Source organism: Hemibagrus wyckioides, linkage group LG01 (assembly GCF_019097595.1).
Source record: "Hemibagrus wyckioides isolate EC202008001 linkage group LG01, SWU_Hwy_1.0, whole genome shotgun sequence".
In the NCBI taxonomy this organism is placed as follows: domain Eukaryota; kingdom Metazoa; phylum Chordata; class Actinopteri; order Siluriformes; family Bagridae; genus Hemibagrus; species Hemibagrus wyckioides.
The window spans coordinates 17,118,914-17,137,911 of NC_080710.1; the positions used below are offsets into that span (position 1 = coordinate 17,118,914).

Genomic DNA, 18,998 nt, shown 5'->3' on the forward strand with positions numbered 1-18,998 from the left:
TTCCTCTCTTTTCCCCTCATGCTTGTCTGTCCTGGCTCCCCAGCTTCTCATTCTCTGTGGCAGCTTTAATTAAGAAGAAATGGTTTAATTACTCAGAGGAACAGGCAGGATGAAAGGTGATATGTGAAACAGAGGGTTGAGGTAAATTTCCAGTAGCATAAGTGGGACAGCAGCCTGAATGGACTTACCCAAAGACTAGAGGCCATTTTTTACAAGTAGGAGGAATTTTAAACAGACTCTTACACAAGTGCCTGCTTCTGCATATGCTGTCACTAGTAATGTTCTACTTTTGACTCAGAAAAACAGTATAGTTAAATCACTTGATACTTTTAAAGGGGAGGATGTGGTAGCTTGGTGGTTAAGGTGTCGGGCTACTGATCAGAAGGTTGTGACTTTGAATACCAAAGCCGCCAGTGCTGCAGCCTTGAGCAAGCCCTTGTATAAAATGCAAGTTGTTCTGGATATAAGGGTGTTTGCTAAATCCCAGAAATGTGAAGATCTCTGTTATTGCTTCGGCAACTTGTTCTAATGGGTTTCAGATTACAACTAGAAACATGATCAAAATCAGGTTAGTTATTGGTTATTCTATGTGATGTATTAGACAACAAGGCATCTAACTGTATCTTATGTGAATGATTACCTAGGTCAGGGAGATTTGCTGGACAGCAGTACAATCTTATTCCAAGGTTTTGTCAAGCATTCTTACCAAGAGTTAATGATTTTTCCCCCCTTATCTTCGCTCATAGGACATACTTTACAGAAGATCCCTAGACTTTACCTTTCGTTGTTGGTCAAACTTTATCCATGACATGAGCAAAAAAATGCCGTTTAATTCACGTTAAAATAAATGAACCTGGAAATAGTGCAAGCCAGTGAGGGGGTATGCTCTCAACACTCCTCCATTAACATTTTGTGTGTTTAAAGCCTTTCTGAATACGATCTGTAAACGTATATTGTAATGAATGAGCCTGTTGAGTGGATGTAAGCTGCACCACGAGGATGGTAACTAAGGCACAGTGGGGTGTGTGATGAGAACAAGCTGCGCCATGGAGTCAATACAGCGATTAATGGAGCTAATTTTCCCCTGTAGTTAAAAATCATTTCAGTGAACCTCTGCCACTTCACTCCCCTCTGCTTCTTTATGGATGGAATCTGCTGCACATGAACACTAAGCATGTTTATACATAAGTACGAGTGGACCTGACAAAGGGGCACAAAAGAGAGTGCAGTATAAATGATGGTGACTTGGAGATTTACATTTATGTGCAATAGACAACTAGCAAGCAACATTAAAGAGAGATATCTGGGACTGAGAGCAGTTTCCCAGGCCTGAGTGATGCAAAATAAGCCACAACTAAAAATATGGGGATGACAAATGATGTGGAGGTGGAAATAAAACGCACAATGTGCATACGTATCCAAAAGATCATGACTCTGAAAATATGTTCAATTGTGTTTATTGATCAGTGAAATGAATGATGAAATGATACAGCACAAAAAAAAAACATGCCAGGGTGATGCCAGAATGAAAACAAAAATATATAAGAAGAAAAAAAGAAAAGGCTTTTCTTTGTAGCTGTTCCTCTTAATGGTGTGTAACTGGTATGTGGCGAGTATGAATGTATAATAATACAGGTTTAGATAAAATCGTGAAAGTGAACTGAGAATGTTAAGACATAAGAATTGCAACAGAAACAGAATGGTCTGCAAAACTGAACCCACATGGAAATGAACGACCCGCAGCCACACAACACCGCGTATATCTGCATCAATACACATGAATTAGTGTGCAAACTGATAATAAAGCTGGTTCAAAACAAATGTTTCTTTAAGGATTTCTGGTAACTGTGATTCATCAGACAATACACCAATGTACAAATATGGATTAGTGTTAAAATAAAGTGGATTATTCCTGCTTAGGTCACAGTCACTCGAATGTAAATCCATACTGAATTAAAAAAGAGAATAGCACCATAAGATTACGTTGCCAGTGTAGGTCAAATTAGCACCAATTCTTATCAAACCAGGAATAGGGCTTTCCCATGTCTGAAAGATTATTAACAGCACTGGTTAGTGTGAGGCGAAAACATTAACGTGCCAAAAGGTCCGGGGTTGAGTGTCCATATGAATTTTGTACAGCTCTTCTAAGCACACTTTCAACATGTTAAACTGCAGAGCCAAACTGAACCTCAGTTCATCAGGTTCAACTGAAACGTGCAAAGCAGCTAGTCTGTCCATGTTTATTGTTAATTATTCTAATGCTATCTGAATCTATTCTTCTAATAAACATGTCAGTTTCCTCTAACTCTTTGGAAAATATGGAGCTGCATACACACAGTTTCATGCATACACACATGCACAACGACGGCAACAGTTGGGTAAGAATGAATGAGCGCCAAAAAAAAAAAAAATCATAGCAAGGCAGTTAAAGGAAGATGCTTTGCATTTTGCTTTAGGCATTTAAACAAAGTGCATATGTATGAGCAAAAAGCATAAAGCCATTTGTGTTATACTAATCAATTTATTTTTCTGTCAGGACTGGTCCCTCGTCCCATTTGGAATCTTACATATAGTCGTCTCATTTGTTGTTAAACAAATATAAAAGAAAACATCAGCATGATACAGACCCATATTCAAACAATGCTTGCCAAAGAGCAACAACATGTTTGTCAGTTTCTGTCAGTTAGAATGAATTAGTAACAAATCAAGATATCTCTTATGACCAGAATCAGCCAAAAATAAGAATTCCTGATGACTGCTCAGCTCTTTTGAGTACCACTTGTACCTTGAGGTTGAGACCATTCATATTTTTTTTTTGTTCTTTACTGTACCAAGAATATAAGAAAACAAAATAAAAAGACAATTGCAAGCAAGGTACTGTATATTTAGGAGTTTCAGAACAAGTCCTTCCAATGCAATAGGCTGAGTTCAAGTTGCATGCCGCGAGGCGTATTAACAGTTCTGGTTCCATCCAGATATATATTTTTTTAACCTACCATGACCGTATGATTTATTTCTTTTCGGTCATCCTCTGTAGTCAGGCAGAGGAGACGAACGCGGACGTGAATGCTCGTATGCACGAGCAGTGTCCTGAGATGCTCTTGTCCATGTGCAGTGTGTGCCAAGGCTTTGGGATATCAACACCACCCACCAAAAACAAGGCAGTCCAGAAGAGTTGACACACTCTCTGCTGACTGCGAGTTCCTTTCAGAGAGGAGCACCAGCACTCCCGGCTCTGTTGCAGGGCAGGTAAACAGGAACAAACAAGTTATTCTCTGAAGCGCTATCTGACTGATATACTGACAGAGCACATCAGATAGTAGCAGTAATACATTAGTTGATGTAGTGACTAGAATCTTTCCCTCTGCTCCCACTGACATATTTCACTTTAAGTGCACACTACCGCTTGCTCCAGATCCAGTGACTTGGCAGAACCGCGCAGTGGCAAACTTGGTTAACGAAATGAAGGACAAAGGTAGCAACGCAACAGACACCACCCACTGGCTTGCTGACAAAGCAAAGCTCAAAAAAGACCAAACAAGAAAAACATGATCTACAATTAAGGCTGTTAAAAATATTGCAGAATATTTTGGCCCCTGTTTTTTGAGACAGACTGCCAGAACAGTCAAGAGTTACCTACTTCTTATCACTGAAAGTTTAGGAGCAGGGAGGAAAAAAGAAAAGAAAGCATTAACAAAATAATAATAATAATAATAATAATAATATAAAAATCCTTTTTGGAGAGAAAACTTTATTTGGTTTGGACTCTCATTTGCAGGAGTGCTTAAAGGGAATTACCGTAAATATATCTGCTTCAAAATAGTGTTTATGGATCAAAGCCAAACGAAAGGCTAAAAAATAAAATGAAAAGGTAAACGCTTAAGATGAATCTGTTGAATTCAAGTAAGTTATGATTTTTTTTCTATTCTTTTTTTTTCTCTCTATCAAGCGTGCAGTTGGGAGTAAAACCTAGGGCTATAGCAATCAGCTTTTTCCCCACTTAAAACAGTTGAGACCTGATTTGACGCAGGACGTCGCAATGCACCATGGGAGTCTGATCTGAAACCCTCCCTAGTCTTAAAGCAGGTGCGCTGAGCTGTTGGGAAAGGGAATGGGAGTAAGGATGATGCACCCTTCCTCTCCTGGAGGGGGGTAGATTTAGGCAAAGGCCCTCTCTGCTCCTCAAAGAAATGGAGCGAGACAGAGGGATATCAGGGCCGTACGCAGGTTTAAGGTGGGCTGTACCACCACGGCATCTGCCAGGGGGGAATGGGAGTAAAGGGGCTGGCCTGGGCAGGGCTCTGTCTCACACCCACTCCTGCATGGAGCGCTTGCAGTACAGTATGTGGCGTGGTGTGCCCTTTCTCTTGAACTGAAAGATGGTGTAGAGCAGCACCAGCAGGCACAGTGCCAGGATGCAGGGGATGACAATGGCGATGGCTTTCACTGTGCTGGCCTCGTTGTCCAGCTTGATGACGATGTCCACGTCCTCAGTGGGGATGTGTTCAGGGTCGATGGGCATCATATCGCAGCCCATGAAGTCCTTGAGGATGGAGCGAGGGTAGCCGGGCTCCACCCGTAGCCTCTGATTGTTGAACTTCCAGTACTCTTTATCTTTGTAGAAGTATGTGAAACCTGCAAAACATTCACAGACATTATGTCAAGTATATCCTTGATGGACGACTTACTAATAATAGCAATTCCGTCTGCATTTTGTTCTGAGCCATGCAAATGTGATAAGATTTTAGTTTGTCCTCTGGATAACTTTAGCCTACTAGCCTATATTCCTCGCACTGTTGTGCGTGGAGAAACAAGAGTGCTTCTCCAGTTCCCTGGTGTATAAAGTAAATGTAATCTTATGACATCCTCAGCAGGACAATCTGGCTGCACTCGTCCTTTTTCTCCACATGCATTATTCATCTAAGTTCTCTAGGAAAAGAGAGGAAAACAGTGGCGGAGCCAAAAAATCTGGAGCCACCGGAGTCCTGCTGATTGAGGTGACAGTGGAGTGTGTGAGGCAGGTGGAAATCACTGTGGCTGTGAGGAGAGGTGGGAGAGAGCAGAGTCCCTAAAATATTCAACCTGGGATATCGAACTGGTCAGTTTAACTGAGGCACAGCTCAGGAGGGAGCAACCATGGAAGAGTGTTAAGAACTTTTCTGGTTTCTTTTTTAACTTCCCAGACACTGTCCAGTTTTTTTGAAGGTTGAAACTTTAAAAAGTGACATGGAGCCGGCTTGTCAGTGAAAGGTTTGTGAAAACAATGGGGTTTGAACTTGAGCAGCTTGTGTGTTACTTTGACTACAGAGAAGACAGATTTTTTCAAAACATTATGCATTTCTATTCTCCCTTACATGCCTGAATATTAGTGCTGTTCAAGTATATATTTTACACAAGAACTCTGATGCTACAGATTTGAAGAGTAACTATTTTGACAGGACTGTGAAGTGTGTTTAATCTGAAATGTGAGTCAGGGATTGAAGGGCATAAGAGAAAACAACTGCAGAACACTGAATGCTCATAATGCTAGTATAGCTGGTGAGAATAGTTGCTCTCACTATCAAAGCCTTTAGTGGGTGGCAATAATGGTTGATAATTAGGGTAAATTTTCTGTTCCCTGAGGCATCCGGGTGATATGCAGGGCCAGTGGTTGAATGAAAGCCAGCGACTGCATTGAGAGTGTGCTCAACCAAATGATTTCCCTGGAATATCGATTCACCCTTCATGCTTTGATGAATGCTGGAGCTATTGTGCAGATCTGGCAGGCGAAGATGAGGACAGATGGCATGCATGTGGCTCTCAAACTGTACACCTCTAGCAATAAGCTCGGCCAATGAGACTTAGAACGCCCATTCTCGACAGCCAATCAGAAGAAGTAAAAAAGGAGAACAAAATTTCTCTCCTGTGGTTCCTTTAAGCTGTGCAGTTGGAAAGAATGAAAGCAGGACAGCAAAGGCAAGGCTCGACACTGTGCTGAACACCAGCGAACAGCTAAAAGAGACACTATAGTAGGTTGTTGGCTAAATATATTTAAGCAGCAATTAGTGAAGGGAACAGACTGTACCATTAGATTTGTCCACAAAGGCACCCTGAGGAGAATCTGGAACACCTTTCCACACCGCTATGGACTTTGGGTATCCAGGATCCATGGTCCGCATTTCCTCATTGTATCGCCAATATCTGTGTGGAAACAATTAGTGCACAGAAATGTGGTCAAATTCAAACCACACACACACACACACACACACACACATACACACACATACACACACATACACACACATACACACACACACACACACACACACACACACACACACACACACACACACACACACACATACACACACACACACACACATACACACACACACACACATACACACACACACATACACACACATACACACACATACACACAATCAAACTGCAGATTTGTAGATTAAGATATAAGAAACACAAACACACAGACCTGTCTCCTTTGAAGAAGTAGGTCTTGGCTACGTCCTCCCACCAGACGGCGGTCTCAATACTCTGAGCTGGCATGCCGTTCCCAAACATGGAGATGTCCTTTGGGTAGCCGGGCTGGAGTATAGTGTCCTTGAACACCCAAAACTGCTTTCCTACACAAGTAAAAACCACAATTAAATATCATTATGTACGACTGCGAGTACTGTACTGGGGAGCCAAATGAGAGTGCTGCAATTCAGCACTTACCACAGCACACTCCTATTAAACACTGGATGTCAATTACAAGCTCTTTCTTGATTCACAGTTATGCAGACCCTCTGAGCAATTCCATCCTTGTGCACATATAATGTTTTCAAATCAATGATGAGTGTAATGGTTTATTTTGTATGTCCTGTCATTATAGTAAATCACTTTCTTTTATGGTCAGCAAACCAGTGAAGCACAACATTGGCAAACTGCTGACACACTGCCTGGCACGATCGCCACTGTTATGAAATTTCTTTTATTTACATTATTTTGTGATAAAAATTTCTTTCTGTTCAACAGACATTTAATTTCACACCTCAGGCTGGACTGTTTGCTTTTAATTACAAAGAATTTGCCTCGCCCGGCTCGTTTTACAGCACCCTCCAGTTCACACTCATTAAAACATGCACTTTTAAATATCAGGGGGTCTGAAGGGCTTGCTGCTGCGGAAAGTTCTCTATTACTCTAAGAGTGAGAATTATGAACACATTTCTTTGGAAAGGAAGGGCATTTTCCTATAAAGCATGAAGAAACATCAGTGCTGCCTTGTCACACAAAGAACTGCCATATAGAGAGTAGAAGGACATGGTCTATACCATTTCCTATGAAACAGGAAATGCCTATCATTTCACCTGAGGGCTTTCTCAAGCTCCTCTTGGCAGGGTCAGCTTTGCTTTGCCAAAAAGCCCTGGAAGCCAGACGCAAGCCAGACAGAGGGTTGGGGGCCTCTCAAGCTATATGTGTGTGTGTTTTCTTTATGTTCTTTTTCACTGAGATGATACTATTGATTAAGATTTATCCAATTTTCCAAAATCAGATTTATTTATTTTTTTTTTTAACAGACACATGTTAATGTGTGCAGACCTTCAAGGGAAAACAAATAAACCAAAGAACTCGTTTGTTCTAAATGACCAGCTTTAGCTATGCTCTAGAAGGCAGGATGCAGTCATGCTAAATGGTGGGACGATGGTGCAGAAGTGAAGTGAAGTCAGGAACAGCAAACACAGGGAGACCTTTAGCTGAAAAACTGCCACTGAGGGCAGAAGTTTGGAATACACCATAATTTGGGTTCTCTTTTCAATAGTTGATCTCCTTGTTTGCAATTAATTCAATACTTTTGATTCAATTTGATCCATTTTTCCACTGCTTTCACAAAGAAAAATGTACACAAACAATGCATTCCTTATACCAAAAAATGGGAATGAATAACATTTTCCAAATTGCAGCAAGAATACCTTCAGTATTAGCTAAGTTGCTGAAAGTAACATCTACTCCTCCATTCCTCCTCTATCTACACTTAATTTATGCATTACGAATATCAGGATATAAAATATCCTCATAAGAACAACACTGTACAAAAGCTAAGAGATATAAATCTGACTGCTCACACCACTTCAGGAGAAGATCTGAGACATATTTTAGCCAGATGTTATACAAGTAGAAATATAAGACACATCTGACATCCAGAACCCTTTCCAAAACATTACATCACGGTGTGTTATGATACCATGATACCATGCCCATCTGACAGATACCAAAGCTGCGGCAATTTCCTACAAATTACTGGATTCAACAGTCTAAACAAGCGTTTTCTTTAAAACATCAAATAAGAAGAAACTTCTGAAGTTAATGCCTGAGGTTAAATCTTATCAGGATACACTCCAGACACAAGATGCATGAAACAACCAGATGTTATTATCTTTTCCTGAATTCAACATCTAAACAGCACAAGCAAAGGAGTAGGTATGGATAGTTATGGAGGACAGATGTTAGATCATGGGCACTTGTGTTTGCATCATGTGTGTGTGTGCTGTGTGCATTTAAAAAAAAAAAAAAAAAAAAAGACTGGATGACAGGATGTCTGAGACTTCTACTCTCAAGATGAAAGGAGCTCATTAAGAGAAACTCATCAGCAGTAATGGCAAATTGCAAACCAAATGAGATCATCATTCTGCCTGGATCTGCTCCCCCGCCACCAGTGTGTGATGTGGGAGCCACTGCTAGCCTGTGGCTAGCTATAGACAGCGTTCAATTGGGGAATATTACAACAGATGACAAAACAAACTCAAATGATTCTATAAGCCTGTGACCAGGTTTACTTGTTAATTCTCAAGTACCTAAAGTAAAAAAAACTCCTGAGTGTGGTATCTGTACTTATATTCCCGAAAGATCCTGTGATTTAGTTCCTCTTTCTTCCTCCCCATCATCACATCACATCACATCTCTCTCTCTATTATTTAGAGTTCTATATACTCACATCTGTTATTTGCTAAAACAGACTGATGTGTTTCCTTTTGGAAATACACAAAAATATTCACCTGTGAAATGTTTTTTAAAACAGATCAAGGACAAACACAGTGATTTTGAAAAAGATTAAACACTTGCAGTCTCAGCAAGCCAAATTAAAGATATGCAGAGTAGTCTGTGGCATGAAATTGTTTACATGTACCCTCACGCTATACGACGGCCTTTACCGTCATAGATTAAGGGTCAAATTGCTTCAGTTACAGTCATCCAAATGCTCTACAGATAAGGCCCTTTGCTTTAATTCCTTTCCTGTAAGGCATTGTACTTCCAGCAGCTCTTGTTCCAAGGGAAATGAGGTTACAGCTCATCATAACGCTACTCTTTCCACTACTGCTAGCCTGATTACTGCTTTCAACCCAAGCCCAAACACCATACAATTACGTGCTCTTTGGATGTCTGGCTTCTGTTCTTACCTTTGAAAAAGACGAACTTGCCCTCGCTGTTTTCATAGACAGCGTCTATCTTGGCTGGCAGACCTCTCCAGAACACGTTGATGAGCATGGGATAGCCTGGCATTACTGTGTTGTCTCTGACCCTCCAAAACCAATGATCCTAAAAGAGATACATTACAACACAGTCAAACAAGCTGTCAAGAGAAATGAAGTCAACGCAGCGCAACAGAAACACAGCCAATCAGGATTTCGGACACTCATTAAAGGGATTCTGCAGAACTAGGGAATACATGAAGCTGTGCATCAACAGTGCTGTTTTATTGAGACCCCAGACCATCTCATTAACACTCCAGACTGCTGTGCAGAGCCAGGGATGTGTACGTTCTCCCAGTGCTCCCCTCCCACTGGAGTTTCATCTAGTCTGACCTCATTAGAGCACAGCTGCTCTCTTAAATGAGCAGGGAGCCCACGTGACACATATCAGAGAGGTTGTCACTTAACACCCATCACTCCTGATAAACACCTCGAAATATGAGACCTAGACTCAATGAAATGAGAGGAACTGATGGTTTGGTTTTTTTTTTTTTGGAAGTTGGGATTCATCCATGCCTCTTTGGACAGGTTATGAGATGTGACAGCTTTGAGATGACACTGTCAGTGCTCATTGGTATGCTTTGTTGGACAACTTGTTGTTTTGGCAACTTGAGCCAAGTGGATGCCAAACACAAAGTATATGCAGCTTCGCCGTATAGATTACATTACATTAAATCTTAATGGAGTTGGCGCTGAGCTGCAGGTTCATTTCTCTGCTGTTAGTATTAAACATAACCAACAGAAGGCTATCAGGTTGGTCCTTACCAATAACCAATACACATACTTAGCTCACTTGGGAATTACTTAACACTTTGCATGCAGAAATTATGTTTCCTTGACTTGAATTTCTGGAAAACAGACAAGGCACAAGGCAAATGGCACAATCATAAAAAGACAGACGTGTGGAAGTTTGTTATTAAATCACCAAAGCAAGTTTTATCATCTCTTTATGCTGGTTTCCTTTGTTCAATTTCCAAAAAAAAAAAAAAAATGGTCGAATGAACAAAAAGATGTTTTGACTTGATCCTGCACCACTGAGTGAAAAGCTGCTTTAAAGGTGTGCTTTGTCATCAAGGATTTCAGTAACCTTAAGATATGAGGTGTGAGCCAAGACTCACAGGAAGGGCACTAAGCTGGAGAAGCCATTACGGCTCAGATATATGCCGCACCCTCAGGCTCACTTCGGGCAGCCACAGCACTGGAATACAGTCTACACAGCAGTACAGCTCACTTCCAGCCTTAGTCCAAGAAGTAAATCTGAAATCTGTAAGTATAAACTGATTTAAATGCCTTTAAACTATAGGAAAAAGTCGAGGAATGAGAAAGAAGCAGAGAGAGAGAGAGAGAGAGAGAGAGAGAGAGAGAGAGATTGAAAGAAAGAGAGAAAAGAGAGAGAGAGAGAGAGAGAGAGAGAGAATCTTTCCATGCAGCAGCAACCCCACACCCATCACTGAACTCTTAACTCTTTTACTTGCACGCACAATGTACACAATGCTCTCCAGTGATCTGTGTCCTCTGGTGCAGCTGTTGGAGAGAAAACCCCTCCTAGCCCCCAGTGCGCCTCAAAAGCACTGATTGATTTCAGTTGTTCAGCGTTTTCTCTAGTATGACACGCCGGTGTAATTGAAAACAGATCAAACTGTGAAATCAGAACCATTTTCTTTCTTTCCTGTCTGTAAAAAGAAAATGTAGTGCCTCCCTTCCTCCTTCCCTCGAAGTACTGAGCCAGGCCGTGATGAGGACAAATTCAACTGGCACTCAGTAATCAGGCACCCGCAGAAACAACACTAACCTTTTCACAAAGAGGCAGCCTTTTCTGGACACACAATACAAATCATTTCATTATTCCTTTGTTTAGAGCACCCTGACTGCGATTCCCCAGCCAGTGGCTTTATAATCTGTCCCACAAATTCAGAGGAACTGAGAACCGGTGCCAGTCTGTCCACCACAATAAACTGGGTTGTAGTTTATGTGTGAGCACACAAGGGTAGGATTTGGAAACAGAGTGAGAGAGAATGAGATACAGAGACAGACACACACAAAGAGACAGAAAGTGACTGAAACACAACAAAGGGGCAGACACTCTTCTGAGGGTTTGCTTCAGTGCCGTTTATCTCTGTTCATAAACATTAATTTGACGCATGCATACTGATTGCAGATTAAATCTAACTATGTTCATACTAGCAAGCAAGAAGCCACTTGTGTCTCTTTTTGTTTGTCTCTTGTTGATGTGTAATGCCCACGAGTAGTGTCTCTTATGGGTTTGTGCTTTGAAGCGTTTTTATTTCAAGTAATGATGAGAAACTGTAACTGAAATGACATGTATATGTGTCTAAAGCTAAAGAGTTCAACACAAATCTGTAATCAAACTGGCTGTTTAATTGACATGGTACATGCGAGGCTTAGAGTGCTAGAGTGGATACAGGAAAAAACAGGGCAAAACAGAGGCACCCTAACAAGCACAAAGGGTAGTTAGTCCTGGAGAAGCCATGTCAAGCCTGCAGAAGTGTGCCCTGCTAGCCAAGTTTAATCTCTTCCCATAGCAAGATACAGCCTGAAGGGATGAAGAGGAGACATGAAAGACCCGGGCAGTGTGTGGTACCAACAAGGATGGAGAGAGAGCCCATGTGCAGAGATAAGCCTCGCTTATCCCACAGCATAAAAAAAAAAAAGAAAGACAGGTGGGCTCTCAGCACTGGAGTGCGTAAGAGACGATCCTTCAGCACATGCCTGAGCTACATCAAACAACATACTGCCAGCACAATGTCACACTTACACACTTCAAATACACACTTCCAAACAGGGGCCAAGAGGAGGGAACTATCTGGAGGGAACTGTGTGAAGAAAATACTGGAAACATCCAAAAAGATTGGCTACGCCGATGTAAACAGGTTCTGTTTGATTCTAGACATAACAATACAACACCACTGCAAAGAGGGAATAAAAGTCATGCAAATAAAACGGTGTGTGTGATTGAAGAGCTGCTCGTGAATCAATTGCCACTGATTTTATTTAGCCAGCATGCACCACCCAAAAGCTACAAAAGAAGCAGCTTTCGATGTCCATCTAAATCAGGCATTTGGGAGATGAGGTCTGCGAGTCCTAAAGCAAGAAGCAGGGGTTAAGTGCGTGGGTGTGTAGCTCATGAAGAAGTAACTTTGTGCATGGTAATCACATAAGCCAGATGTATGCCTGTAGGATCTCTCTCTCTTGGCTGATCATGAGGATCATATATCTGCAACTTGCTGACAAAGAATTTAAAAAGAGAAAACAGTATGGGGAGAGCTTTGACACGGATGGATTCGAGCGCAGTTGAACACCATGTGGATGCTGCATTTGCCAAAAGTGCCTTTAAAGTTTTATTGCATGTGCATATGAAACTGATATGAAGAACAAGCTTGAATTTGTCCATGTGCCATGGCTTTACCGATACATGAACCGATGGATAGTCTCCTGCTTTAATCGTGTTTTATTAGAGAGCACAAAATCTATAACCTGTAAAGAAAAAGCACTTCATTAGAACGATTGGGTTTGAATTTCACAACCCATTAGAGAGCGTGGATATAGACTGTCTGCTTGTGGTGACAAACTTAGATATTTAAAAAGGCCACAGTTAAAACTCATTTACAGTTCAGCACAGAGGAACAAACAGAGTCAACAGAGAGCTACAAGGCTTTCAACACTTCTCCATCACTTCTGAAGAGAGCCGCAAGAGGAAGGGCCCTCATCTTTAATTAACGTCCCACATCTTTGGTTCACAGTGAATCAATTAATTTCATTCTGTGGGAGGAGGAAGACTTGAAATTTTTTTTTTTAGCATATAGAGTAGAAACTATGACTGCAAATCCCTGATGGAGTGTGCCTCTCTCTTTCTCCCTCACTCTATCTCTTTCACTTTGGACTTTAACTGTCACTTTGTATGTGTGTGCGTGTGTGTGTTATTGAAACTCCAGCGATGGGGGGTGATTGATTCTTAAGTTTGATGAGATAGCGACAGCAGATCCCTGTCTCTCCTGCTGCTCACCAAACGAGGCTAATATAATCCTTCACGCTCTGGCTCGCTGGGTTTGTACTGCTGAAGTCCAGCTTAATGAGCTAAGTCAATTACCACCACCACTGGCCCTTTACACAAGCAACATCACTTCCATTCAAAAAAAGACCATGTTTAAGCAGAGGATTTTGTACAGAACACATAACCAATCATGTGGCACAGTTCAGTACCATACACCATTATATAACCATATACGACTATACAGAACAAGCACTGAGTAGCAGGAGAAAATGAAGCTTATATAATGCATTCAGTTAAGGAACAAAAAGAAGGACGCATTAAATACCTACATTTCAACTGCTTTGATTAAAAAAAAAAAAAACCTTACACTTTATGTTAATCCAGTAAGTAAATTAACCTGAGCAACATACAATTGAAGACAATTGAAGAACACTGCAGCTTGACAGAACTGAGATGCTGTGAGAAACCTGCTCTGACTAGCTGCATGAACAAACCAAAGCAAAAAATGTACAATCAGCCATGAGATATAACCTGTAGTTGATTTCTTATTGTGGTCCATGTCTGACAAAACTTAGCTGAAGTGGTTTTATCTGTGGGCTGCAAAAATGAAAAAGACCATCTTCCTCTTCATAAGTTGAAGTTACAATTCCTGGCTTTCTCTCCCAGGCATCTTGAAATTTCATGATATGCATCAGCCTAGGGGCTGCAGGCAGGAAAAGTCTCAAGTTTTGAGATACAAATGTGTGTTGATATGCAGGCCAGCTTCATTGCCTGCAGTTTTATTCTTCACTGAAACACACCAGAACAGCTTCCACAGCAACAACTGTCAATTTAGAAAATCTGAAATATCAGGTCTAACCCTTTTGCTCCTTATTTCCCCCATAGATGAATACAAAGTGTCCAGTGTTTCAGTGATACATCATCCACATATTAATAAGAGATTGAGACACTGCTCCAATTACAAGTTTTGGGAAAAACAAACAAGGAAAACCTACAATTTTTAAGTGAAAATAAACTGTTTATCAGCATGGTTTCACTCCTCACTTGCTTCTGCCTTAACATGACATGATTTCCGACTATTTATAACCCTTGTAAAAATACAGACAAATGATTTAGTGAGGAGAAAACAGGATATCTTTGTGTGGCTTTAAGGGGGGGTTTATGGGTTGCTAGGGTGTTGTGAACTGACTCACAGATCAGGAAACTTCAGAATGGCTCCAGGGCTCACACTCTCCTCAGCAGTTTGTTAGGAGGACAAAGACAATGCAGAGACTTCAGCATACATATTTTTTGATGAACAGAGTTCTACTGATTGAAGGTAGGTTTAATTAATGACAGCCAGAGCTGAAAGCCCTCATAAGCTTGCTGCTATAAGGGGCCTAAAGAAAGTGGTAGATTCATTGGATCAGGAAAAAGACACTCCTTTCACGGATCATTGAAGTTCAACTCACCAGGAGAGAAAACGAACACGTGGAACACATGTGAAGCACACTGCTCTTACACATGGTGCGGTAACATTGCCTGATCTGTGCTGTTTTCAACAGGAGTATGACTGTGTATACTGTGGAGTATGACAGTGTGTACCATTCAGTTAGAGCTAGCGGTGTTTATAATCTAGGGAAAGAAAAGGGCCTTCATACAGGAAGACCCAGAGTGGAACTGCTGCCTTATACAGTAATGAGAACGATAAATGGCCAAACAGTTGAATCTCATAAGACAGGCTCTTTATTATACGCTGTAGTACTTGGCCAGAATTTAGCCCCGTATGAAATCCAAGTTATGTGTATTGAACTACCTTAAACACAAACATCTCCCGGCGCAGGATGGCGAGTGTGTTGAAGTCGCCGTCGCAGATGTTGGGCTTGGCGTTGGGATGAGTGGGTTTGTCCCCCGTGGGTAAACGTGGTGGTCGTGTCTGACGGTCATGTTTGCGTGGGTCTGAGGGGGGGTGAGAGCGTGGAGGTGGGGCTGTCGGTAAAGGTTTTGTAGGCTGAGGAATCTTGTCTGGAGGTCCTACAAAGAAGAATGATTAGATTTAGAAACATTACAAATGTCTTACTTTTTAATCTTTATGTCTTAACCTTTTATTTTTCAGAAAAGTGAAAATTTTACATGATGTTTCATTAGCTTCCTTCAAGATATATGAAAACACATTATGACATGCTATCATAACTACAGCATCAAATACAGTCCAGGGCCCTTAGTCCATAACTGTGCTTTTAGTTTGAACTATTACACTAAAACAAAGAAAAGCATGTGAGCGAGTCAAAATTAGCTATAATTTGTTACTTAATAATCCCAATTAAACTAAAATCTTTGTGACTTGAGGAAAACTGCACTGAGGTTGTGTGTCACAGTCCAAAAAGGCCATTAGTGGTCAAATGTTTATTAAGGAAGTGATGGGTGAGTACAATCATGATCCTGCAATGTTTCCCAGGAGGCAAGCTTAGACGATTAAAGAGACAGTTACACCTCCGGTTATCCCAGCATAGTCTGATCAGCAGGGGGGAGAGGGAGATTTCATTCATTGACTGAAATAATCGCCTAAAATAGAGTGTGGGTTACAAGAGAAAGCCCCAGCTACCATTACATAACATAAGAAAGCAGACAGAAAGAGACAGAAACCTATAAGAAAAAGCAGCCACTTAAAAGGACTAAGCAGAAAAAGGTAGTAACTATGGCCATGGAACTAAAACTGGCTTAAGGGTTGTTTAGTAGAAAAGACAGTAAGAGTTTCTGAATTTGCCTAAAGAGCTAAACAGCTATATTGCGGCTATCAGTAGCATTTCCTTCTGCCTCCTGTGTTATGTTTGTAAAGTGTTCTGTAAATGTAAAGTCAAAACAGCTAATACTCTGTATGCCCAAAATAGTTTGTGGACACATGACCTATGTCATAAGCACCACATATGTGCTTCTTGAACATACCACTCCAGCTTTAGTCCCACTTTGCTGTTATAATATTCTCCACTCTTCTGGGAAGGCTTTCCACTAGACTTTGGAGCATGACTCTATGGATTTGCTCATCCAGATAGAAAAGGAGGAATAGAGAATAGAGGAACAGGTAAGGAACCCTCAGGTGCAGTTGGTGTTCCAGTTCATCCCAACGGTGTTCAGTGGGATTCACTCAAGATCTTTCACTCCAACCTCGGCACACCATATATCATGCTGAAACAGGTTTTGGCACATTAGTTCTAGTTAAGGGGATTCTTAATGCGGCTGTAGTATATGATGTAGTGGTTAAGATGTCGGACCTATGATCAGAAGGTTGTGAGTTTAAATCCCAGGTCCACTAAGCTGCCACTGCTAGGCCATTGGGCAAGGCCCTTAACTCTCAATTGCTCAATTGTATAAAATGAGATAAAATGTAAGTTGTTCTGGATAAGGGCATCTGCCAAATGCCAGAAAAGTAAATGTAAATGCTATAGCAAACAGAGACACTCTATAACAACTGCTTACAGTTTTGTGGCAACAGTATGTATAAGACCCACATATTAGTTTGATGGTCAAGTGTATAATCTATTTGATACATTTACTGTGATGAAGAGACTGCTTGGGAACAACAGACACACCAACGTTTATATAGTGAATTATGATAAACATTTTATGAAAGTCAACAGGCTGTTATTATGCTAATCAAGCTCGCCGAAAATCAGAGAATTTTATTTCATGTTGCAACATAACCATAAACCAGGGATGTTGTGCAGTGGAGGAAAATAGTGCATCCCGAGTCCCAGCATCCTCACACCCACTGATATTCAGTAAATCATTTCTCTTGTCATCTACAAAAAGTTAAACTCTGTGTAAGATATACAGTATCTAATCTGCTTCTTCTTGCTGTAAACTCTGGATATAAACTATAGAATATTAGAGAAATGGCTCTGGTTTAAATGCAGTTTTTTTTGTGTATCTGTCTATGTGCACACTTCATAGTCTGTTTATGACGATTATCTTACACCCTGATCTTCTGCGTCAGACCTCATCCTGTGTGTATGGACTTCTCCACAGAAGAAAGGCTGGAAAGGAAATGGAAGAGGAAGAGCAGAGAGTAGAAAGAGGGGGTGGGAGTGTACTAAGGATGTGAACATGTGCCCAAGAAGCCCAGGTCTCATCTGCCCTTGCAATTGTATAGGATGGGCAGAGTGTAGAGGAGAAAGGAAATCAGGGAAAGGGGGCAGGGGGTGAGAGGAAACGCTAACCTTGTGAAGCTCTGCCCTGACCAAATTACCTCTGACTGTCTATTTAATGAATGCGGAAATCAGTCTTTGTCTTTTTTGTCGCTGTTTTGGCCAAAAAGTCCTAAATTATTTTGTGGCACTTCAATCATTCTAAAGCTTGAACGCATGAACATTACCAGCACATACTGGAAAAAACTATCATTCATTCCAATTTTAAGGATCAGAATACTGGTGAATATATCCGCAATATATGTTCTCCATTTCTCAATGAGCACGTATTAAAAAAATTTCCCACTTCCCAATTGCCTGCTGCTCTTAACATAATGTAAATCTTCAGATGACTATACATGCTATAACCACAATAAGGTAAAAAGTTGTTAATAAAACCAGTTGGGTAAAAACAGTTTAATAGGATACTGAATTTCATGGACTCTGCTGTGCTGGTCCTTTGATAACTGTAGCTACCTTACTTATGACACTACATCCATAAGATATTATCAATACTCCAGTGTGTTGATCTGATAAAAAGAAAGGGTTTCTAAACAAATGCACTTTTCGGAACCTTTTCCAGAACTACATTGGCCAAGTTGTTGCTCAGCCATGATCAGCTTTGAGGCTGTAACTCTTACCATAAATCTTCTGGATGCCCTGCAGGTCATCATGAGGCAGTTTGAAGTTTTCTGTGTCCATGTACTGGTAGAAGGGGGCCATGATGGCTGTGGGGTCATTGGAGTGCTCCAGACCTAACGCATGACCCAGCTCATGCACTGCCACCAGGAACAGGTCATTTCCTATACACAGAAAAACAGAGAGAGAGAGAGAGAGAGAGAGAGAGAGAGAGTAAACTTTTGGCCTGACCAATGAGAATGAGAGCCCTGTGCACTACATGTGCATGTGATTGTACTTTGCCTCACATTCTACTTCAGAATTAAAAAAAAAAAATTATATAATAAAATAAAATAAAATCAGACGACAGCTACTGATGGGACCCATTATTGTATCAGGCACTGTCCCTAAAAACATCCACACATCAAAATGCGGTACTTTCCCACAGCACAGAACACTGTGCCCATATAGCTCTGTAATTATACTGTGATTTTACACTGTACTAAACCATGGAGGCAAAAGAAACCATGGAGGCAAAAGAAGCCATGGAGGCAAAAGAAGCCATGGTGGCTGTGAGCCAAGCCTCTGTCTTCAACTAGCATCATGTGACACTAACCAAAGGCTGCAAAGTGCAGACACAGATGTACACAGCCACATCACCAACTACAGAGCACTGATCAGTCAAGTCTCTCTCAT

General features: G+C 41.0%; 1 protein-coding gene across 1 annotated transcript in view; it reads right to left on the bottom strand.

Moving 5' to 3' along the window:
* Window positions 1-1,441: 1,441 nt before the first annotated feature.
* The window catches only part of LOC131354120 (matrix metalloproteinase-16-like), a 48,773-nt gene continuing 31,216 nt past the window's right edge, over window positions 1,442-18,998 (bottom strand). The window contains exons 5-10 of the mRNA XM_058391416.1: window positions 18,326-18,487; window positions 15,317-15,534; window positions 9,438-9,576; window positions 6,473-6,623; window positions 6,065-6,180; window positions 1,442-4,635 (exon numbers count right to left, since the gene is read on the bottom strand). Of these exons, the coding sequence (XP_058247399.1) occupies window positions 4,307-4,635; window positions 6,065-6,180; window positions 6,473-6,623; window positions 9,438-9,576; window positions 15,317-15,534; window positions 18,326-18,487 (1,115 nt within the window). The 3' untranslated portion in view covers window positions 1,442-4,306. The remainder of the gene's footprint in view (window positions 4,636-6,064; window positions 6,181-6,472; window positions 6,624-9,437; window positions 9,577-15,316; window positions 15,535-18,325; window positions 18,488-18,998) is intronic.